The 16,024-nt window shown below is 45.5% G+C and overlaps 1 protein-coding gene across 1 annotated transcript in view; it reads left to right on the top strand.

Annotated features, from left to right (window-relative positions):
- The window catches only part of ME3 (malic enzyme 3), a 200,500-nt gene that overhangs the window by 100,107 nt on the left and 84,369 nt on the right, over positions 1-16,024 (top strand). Inside the window, exon 4 of the mRNA XM_060160176.1 lies at positions 607-756. Within this exon, the coding sequence (XP_060016159.1) occupies positions 607-756 (150 nt within the window). The remainder of the gene's footprint in view (positions 1-606; positions 757-16,024) is intronic.

The following is a 16,024-nucleotide window of genomic DNA, read 5'->3' as shown; positions in this document are numbered from 1 at the left end:
ATGCTTCCTGAGATCACTTGGTACTCAACCACTGGTGAACACTGCTTGTGACAGTAACCCGCCCTGTGGGGTAGAAAAGGCCAGTTCATATATCACTGGTCCACCCAGTATTTTCCCTGACCCTCCCCCATCCCCAGAATACCGTTATTCTGTTGTCCTTCATTAATGTCCACATAATAATAGTGTAACTAACCATCCTACGTCATGGTTGAGAGTGCAGATTCTGGAGTCAGATTGCTTAGGTTCAGATCCCTTGGGTGAATTATTTCATTTCTCTGTGCCTTGATCTCCTTGTCTCTAAAATAGTCAGAATTATAGTACCCACCTTCCAAGTCATTGGGAGGCATGTTCCCCATGTTAAATGAGTTGATGAAAAATAATTAGAATAGCACCTACAGCACGTGTAGTAATAAGCGCCATAAGGCAGGTACTATTCTCCACATTTCATAGATGATGAGACACGTGCTTAGAGGAGATGGTGACTTGCCCACGAAGGTGCCATTGAAAGTAGCTGAGTGGGAGCCCTGGGTCTTTGCATCAGGGGCCTTCCATGCTGCCGCAGATGGTACTCAAGTGATCAGCTTGGTTCTTGTCTCGCCTCCCGAGGTACATCATCCTCATGACGCTCCAAGACCGGAACGAGAAGCTCTTCTACCGAGTGCTGACGTCGGATGTGGAGAAATTCATGCCCATCGTGTACACGCCCACCGTGGGGCTGGCCTGTCAGCACTACGGCCTGACCTTCCGCAGGCCCCGGTGAGCGGTCCTGGGACAAGGGCTCAGGGAGGGGCTGTCTCATGGAGGGGAATCAGTCTTCCTGCTGGCCCTGCTTGTTGGGACTCCGGAAGCGCTTTCTGATTGGGGCAGCGGCCCAATGAGGCATTTGTTTTTAAGCAGTTGCTCAGTGAAATGACCCCATGTGCAGAGAAATGAGCTGAGAGAGTATCTAGCAAGGGGATAGTGGAACTTCTTCACCTCGGAATAATAAATGCCCGACATGTTGTTCAGAGTTGGCCTGAGAGGTATTTCACATTGTTTTTCTCTCCTTATCTACCTCCAACTTCCTCCCTCCCTCTGTCCCTCCAAACCCTGCTTTCCTGGTCATCTCCAATGTGCCAACAGCTCTCCTGCCAATTCAGGCCCATGAATAATGGAGTGTTGGATGCCAGAGACTGAATTCTTTTGCTGATTCAGAGAACCGGTATTCCTTCATTTGGGTTTGACTCAGATTCCACTCAAATCGTCATTTTATGAGGCAGAAATTTGGCCCTGCATTTTCTTTCAGAGCCAAAGAGTTTGGGGGCAGTTTTCTAACGAGACCACCTGGTTTTTTTCACGGTGAGTTCAGCATATACATTTTTTAAAAATTAAAAAGGAAAAAATGGGAGGATTTTCAAATCTTCAGCGCAAGGTAATTGTCAACACATAGTTCTAGCACTGATGATTAAAGAGCTCCTGGGTTTATTAAATGTCATGGAACGTTGTTTCGGTCTGTGTTAAAATACTTAAATTTACAACATACTGTGCACAGATGTGTAATTTACGTTTACATAGAATTTATAAATCTGTGTTTATAAATCATGCGCTACGTGGGGAACATGTAATCACGGATCCAGAACATCTTTTGTTAATTTGGAAAGACAGTCTTCCGGTTCTGAAGGCAGCATTTGGGATGAGCACTGCAGGCTGAGCCCAGGGAGTCCCCAGTGTTACCCTTGGCAGAGGGCAGCGTGTCACACCTCGTCTGGGGGAGGGTGTCCGGCTGTTGCAGCAGACTCGTCCTCATTACTCAGAGCAGCCACACTTCTGCCATTCTGAGGCATGGGGTAGGGGTGGTGTGTGGGGAGCGAGGCAGTGCACCAAGGCCCCATAGCAGTTCTGGTCTTTGACCTGCCTCTTTCAACAGGAAAGAGACTCCTGTTCTCTTATTCTCATCCCTAAAACCAACACTGGCAGAGACCTTGGAAGCTGATGGTACATATCTGAAGGATGCAGGACCCTATTTACCTCCCAGTTCCTACTCAGAGATGGTCCTTGCAGGTCCTTCCTCTTGCACAGTGCAGCTCAGCTCATGTCATTTCCCTCCTGTGAGGCTGTCAGCAGCCACCTGGGGCTTAAAGAAACAAGTCAAACACTTTGACAAAACTAAGCCTGGCACAGCCCAGATCGTCCTCAAAAGTCCCATGTTCTGGGTCCCCTGATCTAGTCTCCTTGCCCAAGTATGCCTGGCATTCTCTGCATGCCTTTGCACATGTAGTCTCCTCTGCCTCAGACTCCTGCATTCTCTCCTTTCCTCATTCTCTACCTGTCAAAATGCAAGTTATCCTGCACACACTCCCCTTCCAGGAGTCTCTGTGGAGCCCTCCCTGGTCCACGCCGGCCTGAACTGATCACTCTGCTTTCAGCCTCCCACAGAATCCATTACACATATTTCTATTCCATAGTTTTATTGTTGGTGCTTTATGTTTTTAATTATTTGTGTATCAGCCTCCTCTGCTGGAACATAAATTTCTGGAGGGGGCAGGAAATGCATCAGATCCATTTCTTGAGTAATCGACCCTCAGATGGGAAGGTAGCATTGTGTACTGAGTGAGAAGAAAGAGCCAGGTGTTCGCAGTCAGCCCCATGGTTTAGTCTCCTTGACCCTGGGCAAGTTTCTTAACCTCTCTCAGCCTTAATGTCCACATTTATCAAACGGAGGTAATAGCGCTACCTACCTCAAATAATCATTGTGAGGGTACAGTGTGATAGTGTGGTCAGGTACCTGGCATAAATGTTAGGGTTTGTTTCCTTCAGTAACTGCTGGGAGGAAGGAAGGACTGATAAATGCAGAGTTCTACGATATGTCTGCATTTTAAAATTTTTGCAAAGAAAATTGAGTCGTTGAACATGTAATGAACAAACATGTGTAACTACGGATGCGATTTGGCTCTTCCAGACTCACTGTTTCCTGAAGAGGTCCTTTAATCCTTAAGGCATGGCTCACTGCTGCCACTGGCTTGCAGCTGAGATTGCATGGAAATACACGGCCATCCCACTCCCCTCTCCCACTCCCAGGCTGTGTGGGAGCCCTCCTCCACAGGCGCTATGGACTGGATTGTGAATTCAGCTGTTGGCTTCAGATAAACTAGTATCAGGCTGGTGATGGTAGAGTTTGCCTCCAGGGTCCAGTCCAGAATCCAGGAAACACGCAAGACTGAATTTGAGTTAATGAGCAATTCTGGAGCAGTTACTAGGTGCTGAGCACCATGTTATACACTGTGAAGTTACCCCCAAAGAACAAAATACAGTTCTTGACCTCAAGCAATAATAATGTAAATTGAATACAATAAAAGTTAAAAGGAGATAAGAGATTTAATAAGGACAAAGGATTACAGGAGCACAAGGGAGAGGAATATTTCTTTTCCCTGAGGGCAGCAGGAATGCTTCACCTCGAAGGCTGAATAGGAATTCCATGGGTGGAGAAGGAGGGAGCAGCCATTCCAGGAAAGGGCTTGGTTTTATTGGCTTTGTAGACATCCTGGCAGTCAGCTACCTTGGGTATCTCCCCACCTCCTCTGCCTGGCAAGGAGGGCAATGGGAGGGGACCTAAGCCTTTACATCCATTGGCTTGTAATGGACCTTCCCAAAGTCCTGGAAGGTTAGTTTGTAAACAGTGTCATTCATTTCACAAATGAGGAAACTGGGGTGGCCAAAGGAAAGGAACTGGTCTGAGATCACATTTGGCAAGCAATTTATAAAGTGACAATTCTGACAGTGGGAATCAGGGGAAAGCCACACCAAGAAGATGACGTTTGATCTGGGCCATGAAAGATGAGTGCAAAGAATTGAGACAAAAAGTCTTTGTCTCTCTTAGATAGCCTCATCCACCAGAGGGCAGACAGCAGAAGCAAGAATTACAATCCTGCAGCCTATGGAACAAAAACCACATTCACAGAAAGACAGACAAAATGAAAAGGCAGAGGACTTTGTACCAGATGAAGGAACAAGATAAAATCGCAGAAAAACAACTAAATGAAGTGGAGATAGGCAACCTTCCAGAAAAAGAATTCAGAATAATGATAGTGAAGATGATCCAGGGCCTCGGAAAAAGAATGGAGGCAAAGGTCGAGAAGATACGAGAAATGTTTAACAAAGACCTAGAAGAATTAAAGAACAAACAAAGAGATAAACAATACAATAACTGAAATGAAAAATACACTAGAAGGAATCAATAGCAGAATAACTGAGGCAGAAGAACGGATAAGTGACCCGGAAGACAGAATGGTGGTATTCACTGCTGTGGAACAGAATAAAGCAAAAAGAATGAAAAGAAATGAAGACAGCCTAAGAGACCTCTGAGATAACCTTAAACGCAATAACATTCGCATTATAGGGGTCCCAGAAGGAGAAGAGAGAGAGGAAGGACCCGAGAAAATATTTGAAGAGATTATAGTCGAAAAATTCCCTAACATGGGAGAGGAAATAGCCACCCAAGTCCAGGAAGCACAGAGAGTCCCAGGCAGGATAAACCCAAGGAGAAACACGCCAAGACACGTAGTAATCAAATTGACAAAAATTAAAGACAAAGAAAAATTATTGAAATCAACAAAGGAAAAACGACAAATAACATACAAGGGAACTCCCATAAGGTTAACAGCTGATTTCTCCGCAGAAACTTTACAAGCCAGAAGGGAGTGGCACAATATATTTAAAGTGATGAAAGGGAAGAACCTACAACCAAGATTACTCTACCCAGCAGGATTCTCATTCAGATTCAACGAGAAATCAAAAGCTTTACAGACAAGCAAAAACTAAGAGAATTCAGCACCACCAAACCAGCTCTACAACAAATGCTAAAGGAACTTCTCTAAGTGGGAAACACAAGAGAAGAAAAGGACCTACAAAAACAAACCCAGAAAAGAAAATGATAATTGGAACATACATATTGATAACTACCTTAAACCTCAGTGGATTAAATGCTCCAACCAAAAGACACAGGCTCTCTGAATGGATACAAAAACAAGACCCATATATATGCTGTCTACAAGAGACCCACTTCAGACCTAGGGACACATACAGGCTGAAAGTGAGGGGATGGAAAAAGATATTCCATGCAAATGGAAATCAAAAGAAAACTGGAGTAGCAATACTCATATCAGATAAAATACACTTTAAAATAAAAAATGTTACAAGAGACAAGGAAGGACACTATGTAATGATCAAGGGATCAATCCAAGAAGAAGACATAACAATTATAAATATATATGCACCCAACATAGGAGCACCTCAATACATAAGGCAAATGCTAACAGCTATAAACGAGGAAATCAACAGTAACACAATAATAGTGGGGGACTTTAACACCTCACTTACACCAATGGACAGATCATCCAGACAGAAAATTAATAAGGAAACACAAGATTTAAATGACACAATAGAGCAGAGAGATTTAATTGATATTTATAGGACATTCCATCCAAAAACAGCAGACTACACTTTCTTGTCAAGTGCACACAGAACATTCTCCAGGACTGATCACATCTTGAGTCACAAATCAAGCCTTGGTAAATGTAAGAAAATTGAAATCATATCAAGCATCTTTTCCGACCACAATGCTATGAGATTAGAAACCAATTACAGGGAAAAAACCATAAAAAACACAAACACATGGAGGCTAAACAATACGTTACTAAATAACCAAGAGGTCACTGAAGAAATCAAAGAGGAAATCAAAAACTACCTTGAGATAAATTACAATGAAAACACGATGATCCAAAACCTATGGGATGCAGCAAAAGCGGTTCTAAGAGGGAAGTTTATAGCAATACAAGCCTACCTCAAGAAACAAGAAAAAATCTCAAATAAACAATCAAACCTTACACCTAAAGGAACTAGAGAAAGAAGAACAAACAAACCCAAAGTTAGTAGAAGGAAATAAATCATAAAGATCAGAGCAGAAATAAATGAAATAGAAACAAAGAAAACAATAACAAAGATCAATAAAACTAAAATCTGGTTCTTTGAGAAGATAAACAAAATTGATAAATCTTTAGCCAGACTCATCAAGAATAAGAGGAAGAGGACTCAATCAATAGAATTAGAAATGAAAAAAAGAGAAGTTACAACGGACACCACAGAAATACAAAGCATCATAAGAGACTACTATAAATAACTCTATGCCAATAAAATGGACAACCTGGAAGAAATGGACAAATTAGAAAGGTATAACCTTCCAGGACTGAACCAGGAAGAAATAGAAAATATGACTAGACCAGTCACAAGCACTGAAATTGAAACGGTGATTACAAATCTTCCAACAAACAAAAGTCCAGGACCAGATGGCTTCACAGGTGAATTCTATCAAACATTTAGAGAAGAGCTAACACCCATCCTTCTCAAACTCTTCCAAAAAATTGCAGAGGAAGGAACACTCCCAAACTCATTCTGTGAGGCCACCATCACCCTGATAGCAAAACCAGACAAAGATACTACAAAAAAAGAAAATTACAGATGAGTATCACTGATGGATATAGATGCAAAAATCCTCAACAAAATACTAGCAAACAGAATCCAACAGCACATTAAAAGGATTATACACCATGATCAAGTGGGATTTATCCCAGGGATGCAAGGATTCTTCAATATATGCAAATCAATCAATGTGATACACCATATTAACAAATTGAAGAAGAAAAACCATATGATCATCTCAATAGATGCAGGAAAAGCTTTTGACAAAATTCAATACCCATTTATGATAAAAACTCTCCAGAAAGTGGGCATAGAGGGAACCTACTTCAACATAATAAAGGCCATATACAACAAACCCACAGCAAACATCATTCTCAATGGTGAAAAACTGAAAGCATTTCTTCTAAGATCAGGAACAAGACAAGCATGTCCACTTTCACCACTGTTATTCAACATAGTTTTGGAAGTCCTAGCCATGGCAATCAGAGAAGAAAAAGAAGTAAAAGAAATACAATTTGGAAAAGAAGAAGTAAAACTGTCACTGTTTGCAGATGACATGATGACTGTACATAGAGAATCCTAAGATGCCACCAGAGAACAACTAGAGCTAATCACTGAATCTGGTAAAGTTGCAGGATACAAAATTAATGCACTGAAATCTCTTGCATTCCTATACACTAACAATGAAAGATCAGAAAGAGAAATTAAGGAAACAGTCCCATTCACCATTGCAACAACAAGAATAAAATACCTAGGAATAAACCTAAGGAGGTAAAAGACCTGTACTCAGAAAACTGTAAGACACTGATGAAATAAATCAAAGATGACACGAACAGATGGAGAGACACACCATGTTCTTGGATTGGAAGAATCAATATTGTGAAAATGACTATACTACCCAAAGCAATCTGTAGATTCAATGCAATCCCTATCAAATTGCCAGTGGCATTTTTTACAGAACTAGAACAAAAAATCTTAAAATTTGTATGGACACACAGAAGACCCCGAATAGCCAAAGGAGTCTTGAGGGAAAAAATGGAGCTGGAGGAATCAGACTCCCTGACTTCACACTATACTACAAAGCTACAGTTATCAAGACAGTATGGTACTGGCACAAAAACAGAAATATAGATCAATGGAACAGGATAGAAAGCCCAGAGATAAACCCACGCACCTATGGTCAACTAATCTATGAGAAAGGAGGCAAGGATATACAATGGAGAAAAGACAGTCTCTTCAAAAGTGGTATTGGGAAAACTGGACAGCTACATGTAAAAGAATGAAATTAGAACACTCCCTAACACCATACAGAAAGATAAACTCAAAATGGATTAGAGACCTAAATGTAAGACCAGACACTATAAAACTCTTAGAGGAAAACATAGGAAGAACACTCTTTGACATAAATCACAGCAAGATCTTTTCTGATCCACCTCCTAGAGTAATGGAAATAAAAACAAAAATCAACAAGTGGGACCTAATGAAACTTAAAAGCTTTTGCACAGCAAAGGAAACTACAAACAAGACAAAAAGAGAACCCTCAGAATGGGAGAAAATATTTGCAAACGAATCAATGGACAAAGGATTAATCTCCAAAATATATAAACAGCTCATACAGCTCAATATTAAAAAAACAACCCAATCAAAAAATGGGCTGAAGACCTAAATAGACAGACATTTCTCCAAAAAAGACATAAAGATGGCCAAGAAGCACGTGAAAAGCTGCTCAACATCACTAATTATTAGAGAAATGCAAATCAAAACCACAATGAGGTATCAACTCACACCAGTTAGAATGGGCATCATCAGAAAATCTACAAACAACAAATGCTGGAGAGGGTGTGCAGAAAAGGGAACCCTCTTGCACTGTTGGTGGGAATGTAAATTGATACAACCACTATGGAGAACAGTATGGAGATTCCTTAAAAAACTAAAACTAGAATTACCATATGACCCAGCAATCCCACTACTGGGTATATACCCAGAGAAAACCATAATTCAAAAAGACACATGCACCCCAATGTTCATTGCAGCACTATTTACAATAGCCAGGTCAGGGAAGCAACCTAAATGCCCATCGGCAGATGAATGGATAAAGAAGATGTGGTACATATATACAATGGAATATTACTCAGCCATAAAAAGGAACGAAATTGGGTCATTTGTAGAGACGTGGATGGAGCTAGAGACTGTCATGAAGAGTGAAGTAAGTCAGAAAAAGAAAAATAAATATCGTATATTAATGCATGTGGAACCCAGAAACATGGTACAGATGAACTGGTTTGCAGGGCAGAAAGAGAGACACAGGTGTAGAGAACAAACATATGGACACCAAGGGGGGACAGTGGCGGGGGCAGGGGGATGAATTGGGAGATTGGGATTGACATATATGCACTTATATGCATAAAATAGATAACTAATAAGAACCTGCTGTATAAAGAAGTAAATAAAATAAAATTCAAAAAAAACCGTCTTTGTCTACAGTGACCCAAGCACACCCACCTCCCCGTTGCTCGAATACAAGGCCTCTGGGACCTCATGGAGGGTGGAACAGCAGACTAGAGGGGCTGGGTAGGAGAACTGAACAGTGGTTCTGACCAATACTTAGTCTCCTCCCCACCGCCCAAGGCGGTTGGATTAATGGGGAGCTGTTTCACACTCCCATCCTAGACTCACTGGTGGTTCTCCAGTGGGTCAGCAATGGAGAGGGTCTTGACAGCAGATTGGAGGTCCATGTGGGTGGAAACAGGGCACTGCCAACCACCTGATCCCAGAGAGCCAGGTCGACCCTGAGTGGGTGTAGAGAGGGTGCTGCAGAAGCTGGACACGTAGCATGGAAAACAGATGTGTGATGGTCCCGGCAGGAGACCTGCAGTTGTACTAGAATCAGGAGAAAAGCATCATCATAATAACTGCTCGCTAAAGGCCAGGTGCTATCCTAAGATCTTTATACAGATTACCCGTTTAATTACCACAGACCCACTAAGAGATAGGTACTATTATCATCGTATTTGTAGATGGGAAAACTGAGGCACAAAGAAAACTTGCCCAGAGTTACACAGCTCATAACCAGCAAAGCCAGGACCTAAACCCACGCAGTCTGAACCAGAGTGTGGACAGATAACCTCCACACCATGCTGCTTGCTAGAGTTTGGGGCTGTGCACATTTGGTGGGTACTCGGGATGGGGCGCTCTTGCAGCTCCTGGAATTTGATTGCCCGGGGGTCTGAGGTGAGGGTTGCTATATACTGTTTCCAGAGCCTCTCCTGGGAGGGAATGAACCCCACGATCAGGACCACTGGGTGGGGCTGAGGCAGGCACCGGCAGACTGAACCGTCCTCTTGGATTCGTCCCTCACGCCCCTGGTACAGACTTCACTTCTTCAGATGATTACCCAGTTAAGTTATCTGACACGTGACATTCTGAGCTGTTGCTCCAGGTGTGCACTTGGCTGCTTTCCTGGTGTTGACAGTATACCTGCCTTGCTGCTTAGGGAAGGGAGAGTTTGGGCTCCACCGCAGCCCTGAGCTTCATCTGAGGCCTGGCTGGGAATGGCTTTGTGCATTAAGATCCGAAGGGAGGGCAGCCCCAGGGCCAAGAGGGAGAGAGCCAGGTCCTTCTCAGTTTCTGAAATGATAAACATTCCTGCCAGGTTCTTGGGAACAATGGAGTCCTCTGTGAAAGGGCCTGGCCCCCAACCTAAGCTAATTAGATCTAGCGGAGGCTAAAATTGACCCTTCGACACCCCTGGGGCTCTGCGTCGCCTCACAACCCTGAGGGAGATGCCAGAGTATGTCAAGGACACCTGAATACCCCTGGGCAGATGAGACACAGCAGAAGGTTCTGGGCTCTGTGGAGCCCTCCTCTGCCCCTTCCTGCGTCTCCCCTGACACACCCCCTGCGTGTGCCTCCATGGGCCATGGGTCCTGGCTAGCCTAGCTTGAAGGAATGCACCCAAGGTCATTAGTGTATGACTCAGAAGAGGTGGAAGCCAGATGAGAGGCCAGGCGAGAGGAATACAGTTCAACCACGGAGCAGGTGTGGAGAGGAAGCCAGTATGGTGTGGTTTGCTGTCCAGTGTGAGCGAGTGTTCTCCTTGCAGGAGGCCACCTCCCATGGACCAGACCGGTCCTCACCCTGCACGTCCTCTCGAGCTCCAAGCGCTCTGCACACACATACCTGTACGCCTAACACTTCCCGGCCCCCATGTGGGGTCCCAGCTGTGTGGGTGATGAGGGCTGGGTTGCAGGTAGTGGAAGGAGCACGGCCTTTGAAGCCAGGCAGACGTGACCTTGAATCCCAGTTCAGAAAGATGATTTCTGTTTGAACTGCCACACGTAAAGGGCGCTTGTCCGTGCTCGGCAGCTGTGATCCACCCGACCCGTCTCCGCTAGGATCTGTCGTCTGACACGGTCACCCCACCCAAGAGTCTCCACTGCAGGCCTCGCAATGCCAGCCGCTCTGTTGTTTGCTTCAGACCTGCGTGATCTGTCCTTGTGCTTAACTGGCACATCCACCAGCACGTACTTGTGCAGAATTACGGGGCCATGATGAGTCAGAAAGGTGAGGGTAGGAAGTGGGACTTGGTTTCCCCAGTCGAGGCTCTGTGGCAGATACCTGAGGACAAATTCGCATTTGGACAAAGCCAGCAGCCCCTGGCCCTGCGCCAGGCTCTTGTCTCTCTTATCTGCGGGTAGATGGGCTTCTGTACACAGGCCAGTAACAGGTACACAGGATATTAACAGCTACTGTTTACTGCATCTTACCAGGCTCCTCGAGAGCCCAGGTTGGGTTCTTTGTGTACTTGATCTCTGAGCCCTACCGCACCCCTGCAAGGTGCTTGTTACTTTACCCAGATGAAAACTAAGTTGTCTAAGACATCGCAGCGGACCCAGAGCCAGTCCCCTGTATTTTTCCTGTGTTTATCGTCCAGCTTCTTGTGGCCCTGGTAAACATGACGCCTCACAGACAGACACTTGCATTCTTGAGGGACACACGTGAGGGACACACACACACACCCGGAGGGCAGGATACCATGATGGTCAGAGCACCGGAGCTGGAGTCTAGAAAGAGGGGGTCAGCTCCCCCGGTAACAACCGTGTGGCCTTGAAGCCTGGCTGCTCCCGGCCCTTGAGCCTGGATCACAGGCACTGTGCACCTCGTGGGGATGTTGCGCAGGTCTGATGAGCTAAATGTGTGTGAATGTGCTTTATCAGTTGTAAAGGTCCTCGAAAGCTTGAAGGGGGTTTACTTTTTCATCTCTTCCTCTCCCTCCCCAGCCCCCATAAAAGGATGTGATTAAAGCTCACACTCACCCCCTTGGGGTTTTCTGCCTGCCACTGTCAATGTCTGGCGAGCCCTTGCCTCATTTTTTACACTGGGACCTTTTTATCTTCAACCACCTCTACTATCTCCACACACACACACACACACACGCACACACACACACCCCTCTCTGCCTCTTAAATGCCTACTGAAGCCATTTTCTAGCCACATACAAGACTGATGTTGCCAACACCTTGACCAAAGCCACTCTGGAAAACAAAGACAACTTTATCTCAGCAAAAGTCAGAAGGACGCTGACACCCAGGACACCGTCTTTGATCGCATTGCAATCTGGACTCCAGCCCATCTGTCAGTTCATCAGGAACACACACACACACACACACACACACACACACACACACACACACACACACACACACACACACACACACACACACACACACTCTCTCTCTCTCTCTCTCTCTCTCTCTCTCTCTCTCTCTCTCTCTCCCAGCATAACTGGGAGGCAGGCAGAAAGCAAGGATTAGCCCCAGCAGACCAGCTGTCTCCTCCCCGTCCTCAGGGCACCCAAGTGCTGATTCCTTTGCCAGAGCCCCGCTGCACGTCCAGTTATGCCCAGGTTCCTCTGCCAGGCTCTTCCAGCTGGAGCAGAGCAAGCACAGGGCTGCAGCTGGGTCTGCTTCACTTCCTGTCTTCACTTCCACATCTGGCCCTTTTAGTCCCCCAGCCTTGGTGTTCTGAGCAGAGCACGGGGTTAGGAGTCAGGACCCCTGGGTTCTAGCCCTTGCTACCCTCTTTCTGGCCATGACTCCTTAAGCAAGTCACGTAGCTCCTTAGGCTAAAGCAAAGGTGGTGGCGTTGGGTTGTATGGCTTCTGTGATCTCTTCCAGCTCTAACCATGTAGGATCTAGTAACTCAAAGTCTATAACCTAGTTACAAGTGGGATCTTCAAGTGAGCCATGGTCGCATTATGGAGCTGAGCTGAAGTTTCTCCACCTGTAAAATTAAGAGGTCAAGTTAGAGCAGTAGTTCTCAGTGGCAGCTGTGACTAAAAGCATCTGCAGCGGTTTAAATCAGAATCCCAGAGGTGGGGCCCCGGCAGCTTTAGTTTTCAGGAGCTCCCCAGGGATGCTCTTGGGCAACTGCTGAGCAGGGTGATCTCCGAAGCTCCTTCCAGCTTGGATCTTCTCTGACTTGTCAGGAGTCGGTAACCTGCAGCCCATATCTTCCAGGCCACCCCAGGCTGGCAGTGTACTGACGGTTAGGGTCATGATAATGTAACAGAAACTTTATCTCCAGCTCAGCCCTCAGCAACCAAACTGTTGAACCTCACTGCCAAGTTCCCGCATGTCTCATTTACGCGGGTAGTGGGGGGGGGTAGTCTCATATGTGTTTCCACGCCCCCCCCCAATTTCCTCCTGAAGCCTCTATCACTGCACAGAAGGCACCCGTCTCCCAAGCTGCAATTCATCCTATGTCAGTAGTTCATCAGACAGGAAAAAGCATCAGACCAAAGGTGACTGATCATTTGGAGGAGGGCGTGATTCAGGGTACCCTGGCTCAAAAGAGGAAATGGGCCAATTGGAGTCCTTTCCAGGAATTTGAACTGACAGACGGGAAAAGGTATATGGAGAGAATTTTCCAGTTAGGAAGGGAAATTAGGGCAGAAAGGTTGCTATGGTTTAGATTTTAGAGTTGGGTCGTGGTAGGCCAAAGGCAAGTGCCAGCTGTGATGGAGCAGAAGAGAGAAGAATAGGGAGTAAAGGGTCAGATCTGTGGAGAGAGAATAGGGCAGATGGGAAAGAAAGAGGGAAAAGCAGGCAGAGCGAGTGACGGTCCCCAGAGCTGCCTCAGTTCATGATCATTTTCCACTCCAGTCCCTGTTCACAAATTTACAACGAACTCTGTTTCTCCAGAGGGAACTTACGTGAGCCTCTGCTTTAGGTCACTGGAAGAGCCAGGCTGAAAAAGAGCTGTGAGATTAGATGGTTCTGATTAGTGCCCCAATCCCCTTGTTAGCTGGGTGGATGGAGCTAACAGATGAAAGTAGGGTGTCTCAAACTTTAGGGTGCACTAAAATAACCTGGAAGGCTTGTGAAAACAGACTCAGAGAGTTGACTGAGCCACCAAGTTCCAGGCGCTACGAGTGCCTGCTGGTGCAGGGACCACACTTTGAAAACCACTGAATTGAAGGCTGGTGAAAAGTCATTCACGCACGGTGGCTGTAAATTTGCCTCTAAGGTTCCTGGCATTTAAGGCAGATAAATGCAAAAGGAGATGAAAACACATGGCTTTCAGTTTCCGACAAGAAAAAGCTTGCAGGCTTATCTGCAGAAGTGTCATTTTGCTGAGAGTTCTGACTCACATGTGGGCATCTTCCCAGACAGACCAGCTGGGCAGGCCAGGGTCTGTCATGGATTGATTGGTGCCAGTGATTGGGAATTGATGCTGGAATGGATCTGAGGAAGGTGGCATGGGAGTCCTTCCAGAGCGTGAGGTTGTTCAGCTGTCATTTGACGTGAATGTCATGTGGTGTAAGTTAAATTGTATCTGGATCCCACATCGCAGAAACACTTTGAGACAGAGAGATGGAGGAGAGAAGGACCTGTTGTTTTTTTTTTTCTAATTTTTATTTTTTTTTTAGTAAAGACTTTATTTTTTTAGGAACAGTTTTAGGTTCACAGCAAAATTGAAGGGAAGGTACAGAGACTTCTCATAGACCCCCTGCTCCCACACGTGCACAGCCTCCCCATAAACAACATCCCTCACCAGAGTGCTACATCTGTCGCAACTGATGAACCTACAGTGACACATCATTATCACCCAGAGTCCATAGTTTACGTGAGGCTTCATTCTTGGTGCTGTATATTCTATGGGTTTGGACAAATGTATAATATGGTATCATACAGAGTATATTCACTGCCCTAAAAACCCTGTGTTCTGCCTATTCATCTCTCCCTCCCCTACTCCACTCCTGGAAACCACTGAGGGTCGTTTATTTTTGTGTCTGAATTACATGGGTTTCAATCACTGAGGGAAGTGGCGTCTTTTTTAGAGGAAGTTTAAAGATTTACAGACGAAAAAGTGAGTTTGTACTTCATTGCATGTGACCTGCCTTTAGCATCCAGGAGCCGCTTGCTGTGTGGGGAGGATAGAGAACCCTCACCCGCAACCGGCACCCATGAGTCTGGGCGTAGGGGGCTCAGAGTGAAGGTAGAAAAGGTTGAGCGGCCTCACACAGATGCAAAGATTTTATTTTTCTGTTCAAGCTGGAAGCAGATGAGCTTTATTAACTAGAACAGGATGTTCTGAGTTTGACTTCCTTTAGCCGAAGGCAGATTTCCCTGGCAGTTTAAACAAACTGATTTTTGTTTCTTTTTTATCTGACTCTGTACTTTTCCTCCTTTGTCTCTGGCAATCCCAACCATGGTGATCAAAAGAATAGGTGTGGGAGAATTTCCTTACTGAGAAGGAAATCCGTACATACAGTCAGGAGTTGAGTAGACCTTTCCGTAAATATCCTTGATCTCTCATTAACCTGTAAAATGCACGAAAGCTTGTGTTTGCTCACAGAAACAGACTCAGGGACTGGGACTTGGGAAGGAGAGGTTTTGTGTGAATGGGACGAGAAGGAACAGATCAGGAAGAGTGTGTCTGGGATGCAGAGGAAACTGAGGCACCAAGATTTAAATAACCTGAAAACAGTTACATACCTAGTACACAGTCAAGCTGCGATTCGAACCCAGGCTCCAGAGCACACACCCTTGGCTACTGCCCATCATCATGTCCTTCTGAGCCTCTTCTCCCTGGTGATGGAGCTTCTCCAGGACAGAGGACTCACCACCCCCCTGTGCACAGCATGTGTGAGAAGATCACTCCGTCAAGTGGGTGGGGAAGGTAAGGCCAATGTGAGGCCAAGTGAGGACTTTGGAGTCGCTCATCGGGGATCACAGTACACTTCTGAGAGGGGGGCTAAACTGAAAGCATTTTCCAAGGAGGATAGTTCTCGGAGGGCTCAAGAGGAGCGTCCACAGAGCACTGCTGTGTTAGCTGAAGGACAATGAGACAAGAGCCTGACAGAGTCTGAGATGCCGAAATGAAGGGTGAAAATGCAGGACGTTGAGAAAGAGAAGCCTGCGGGATGTGAAGACTAGTTGGATGTGAAGGTGAAAGGGAGAAGAAGAAACGTCAGATGTGAACTGCATTGCAGTGCAGTGACAGGCATGGAAAGTTGAGCTTGGGCTCCAGAACTGGAACAGTGAGCTGGATCAGAACAACAGCTGCC

The sequence above is a fragment of the Lagenorhynchus albirostris genome, chromosome 9 (assembly GCF_949774975.1).
Source record: "Lagenorhynchus albirostris chromosome 9, mLagAlb1.1, whole genome shotgun sequence".
Classification (NCBI taxonomy): Eukaryota; Metazoa; Chordata; class Mammalia; order Artiodactyla; family Delphinidae; genus Lagenorhynchus; species Lagenorhynchus albirostris.
Note: the sequence above shows the minus strand (reverse complement) of the source record. Positions and strands in the feature narration are given on the sequence as shown.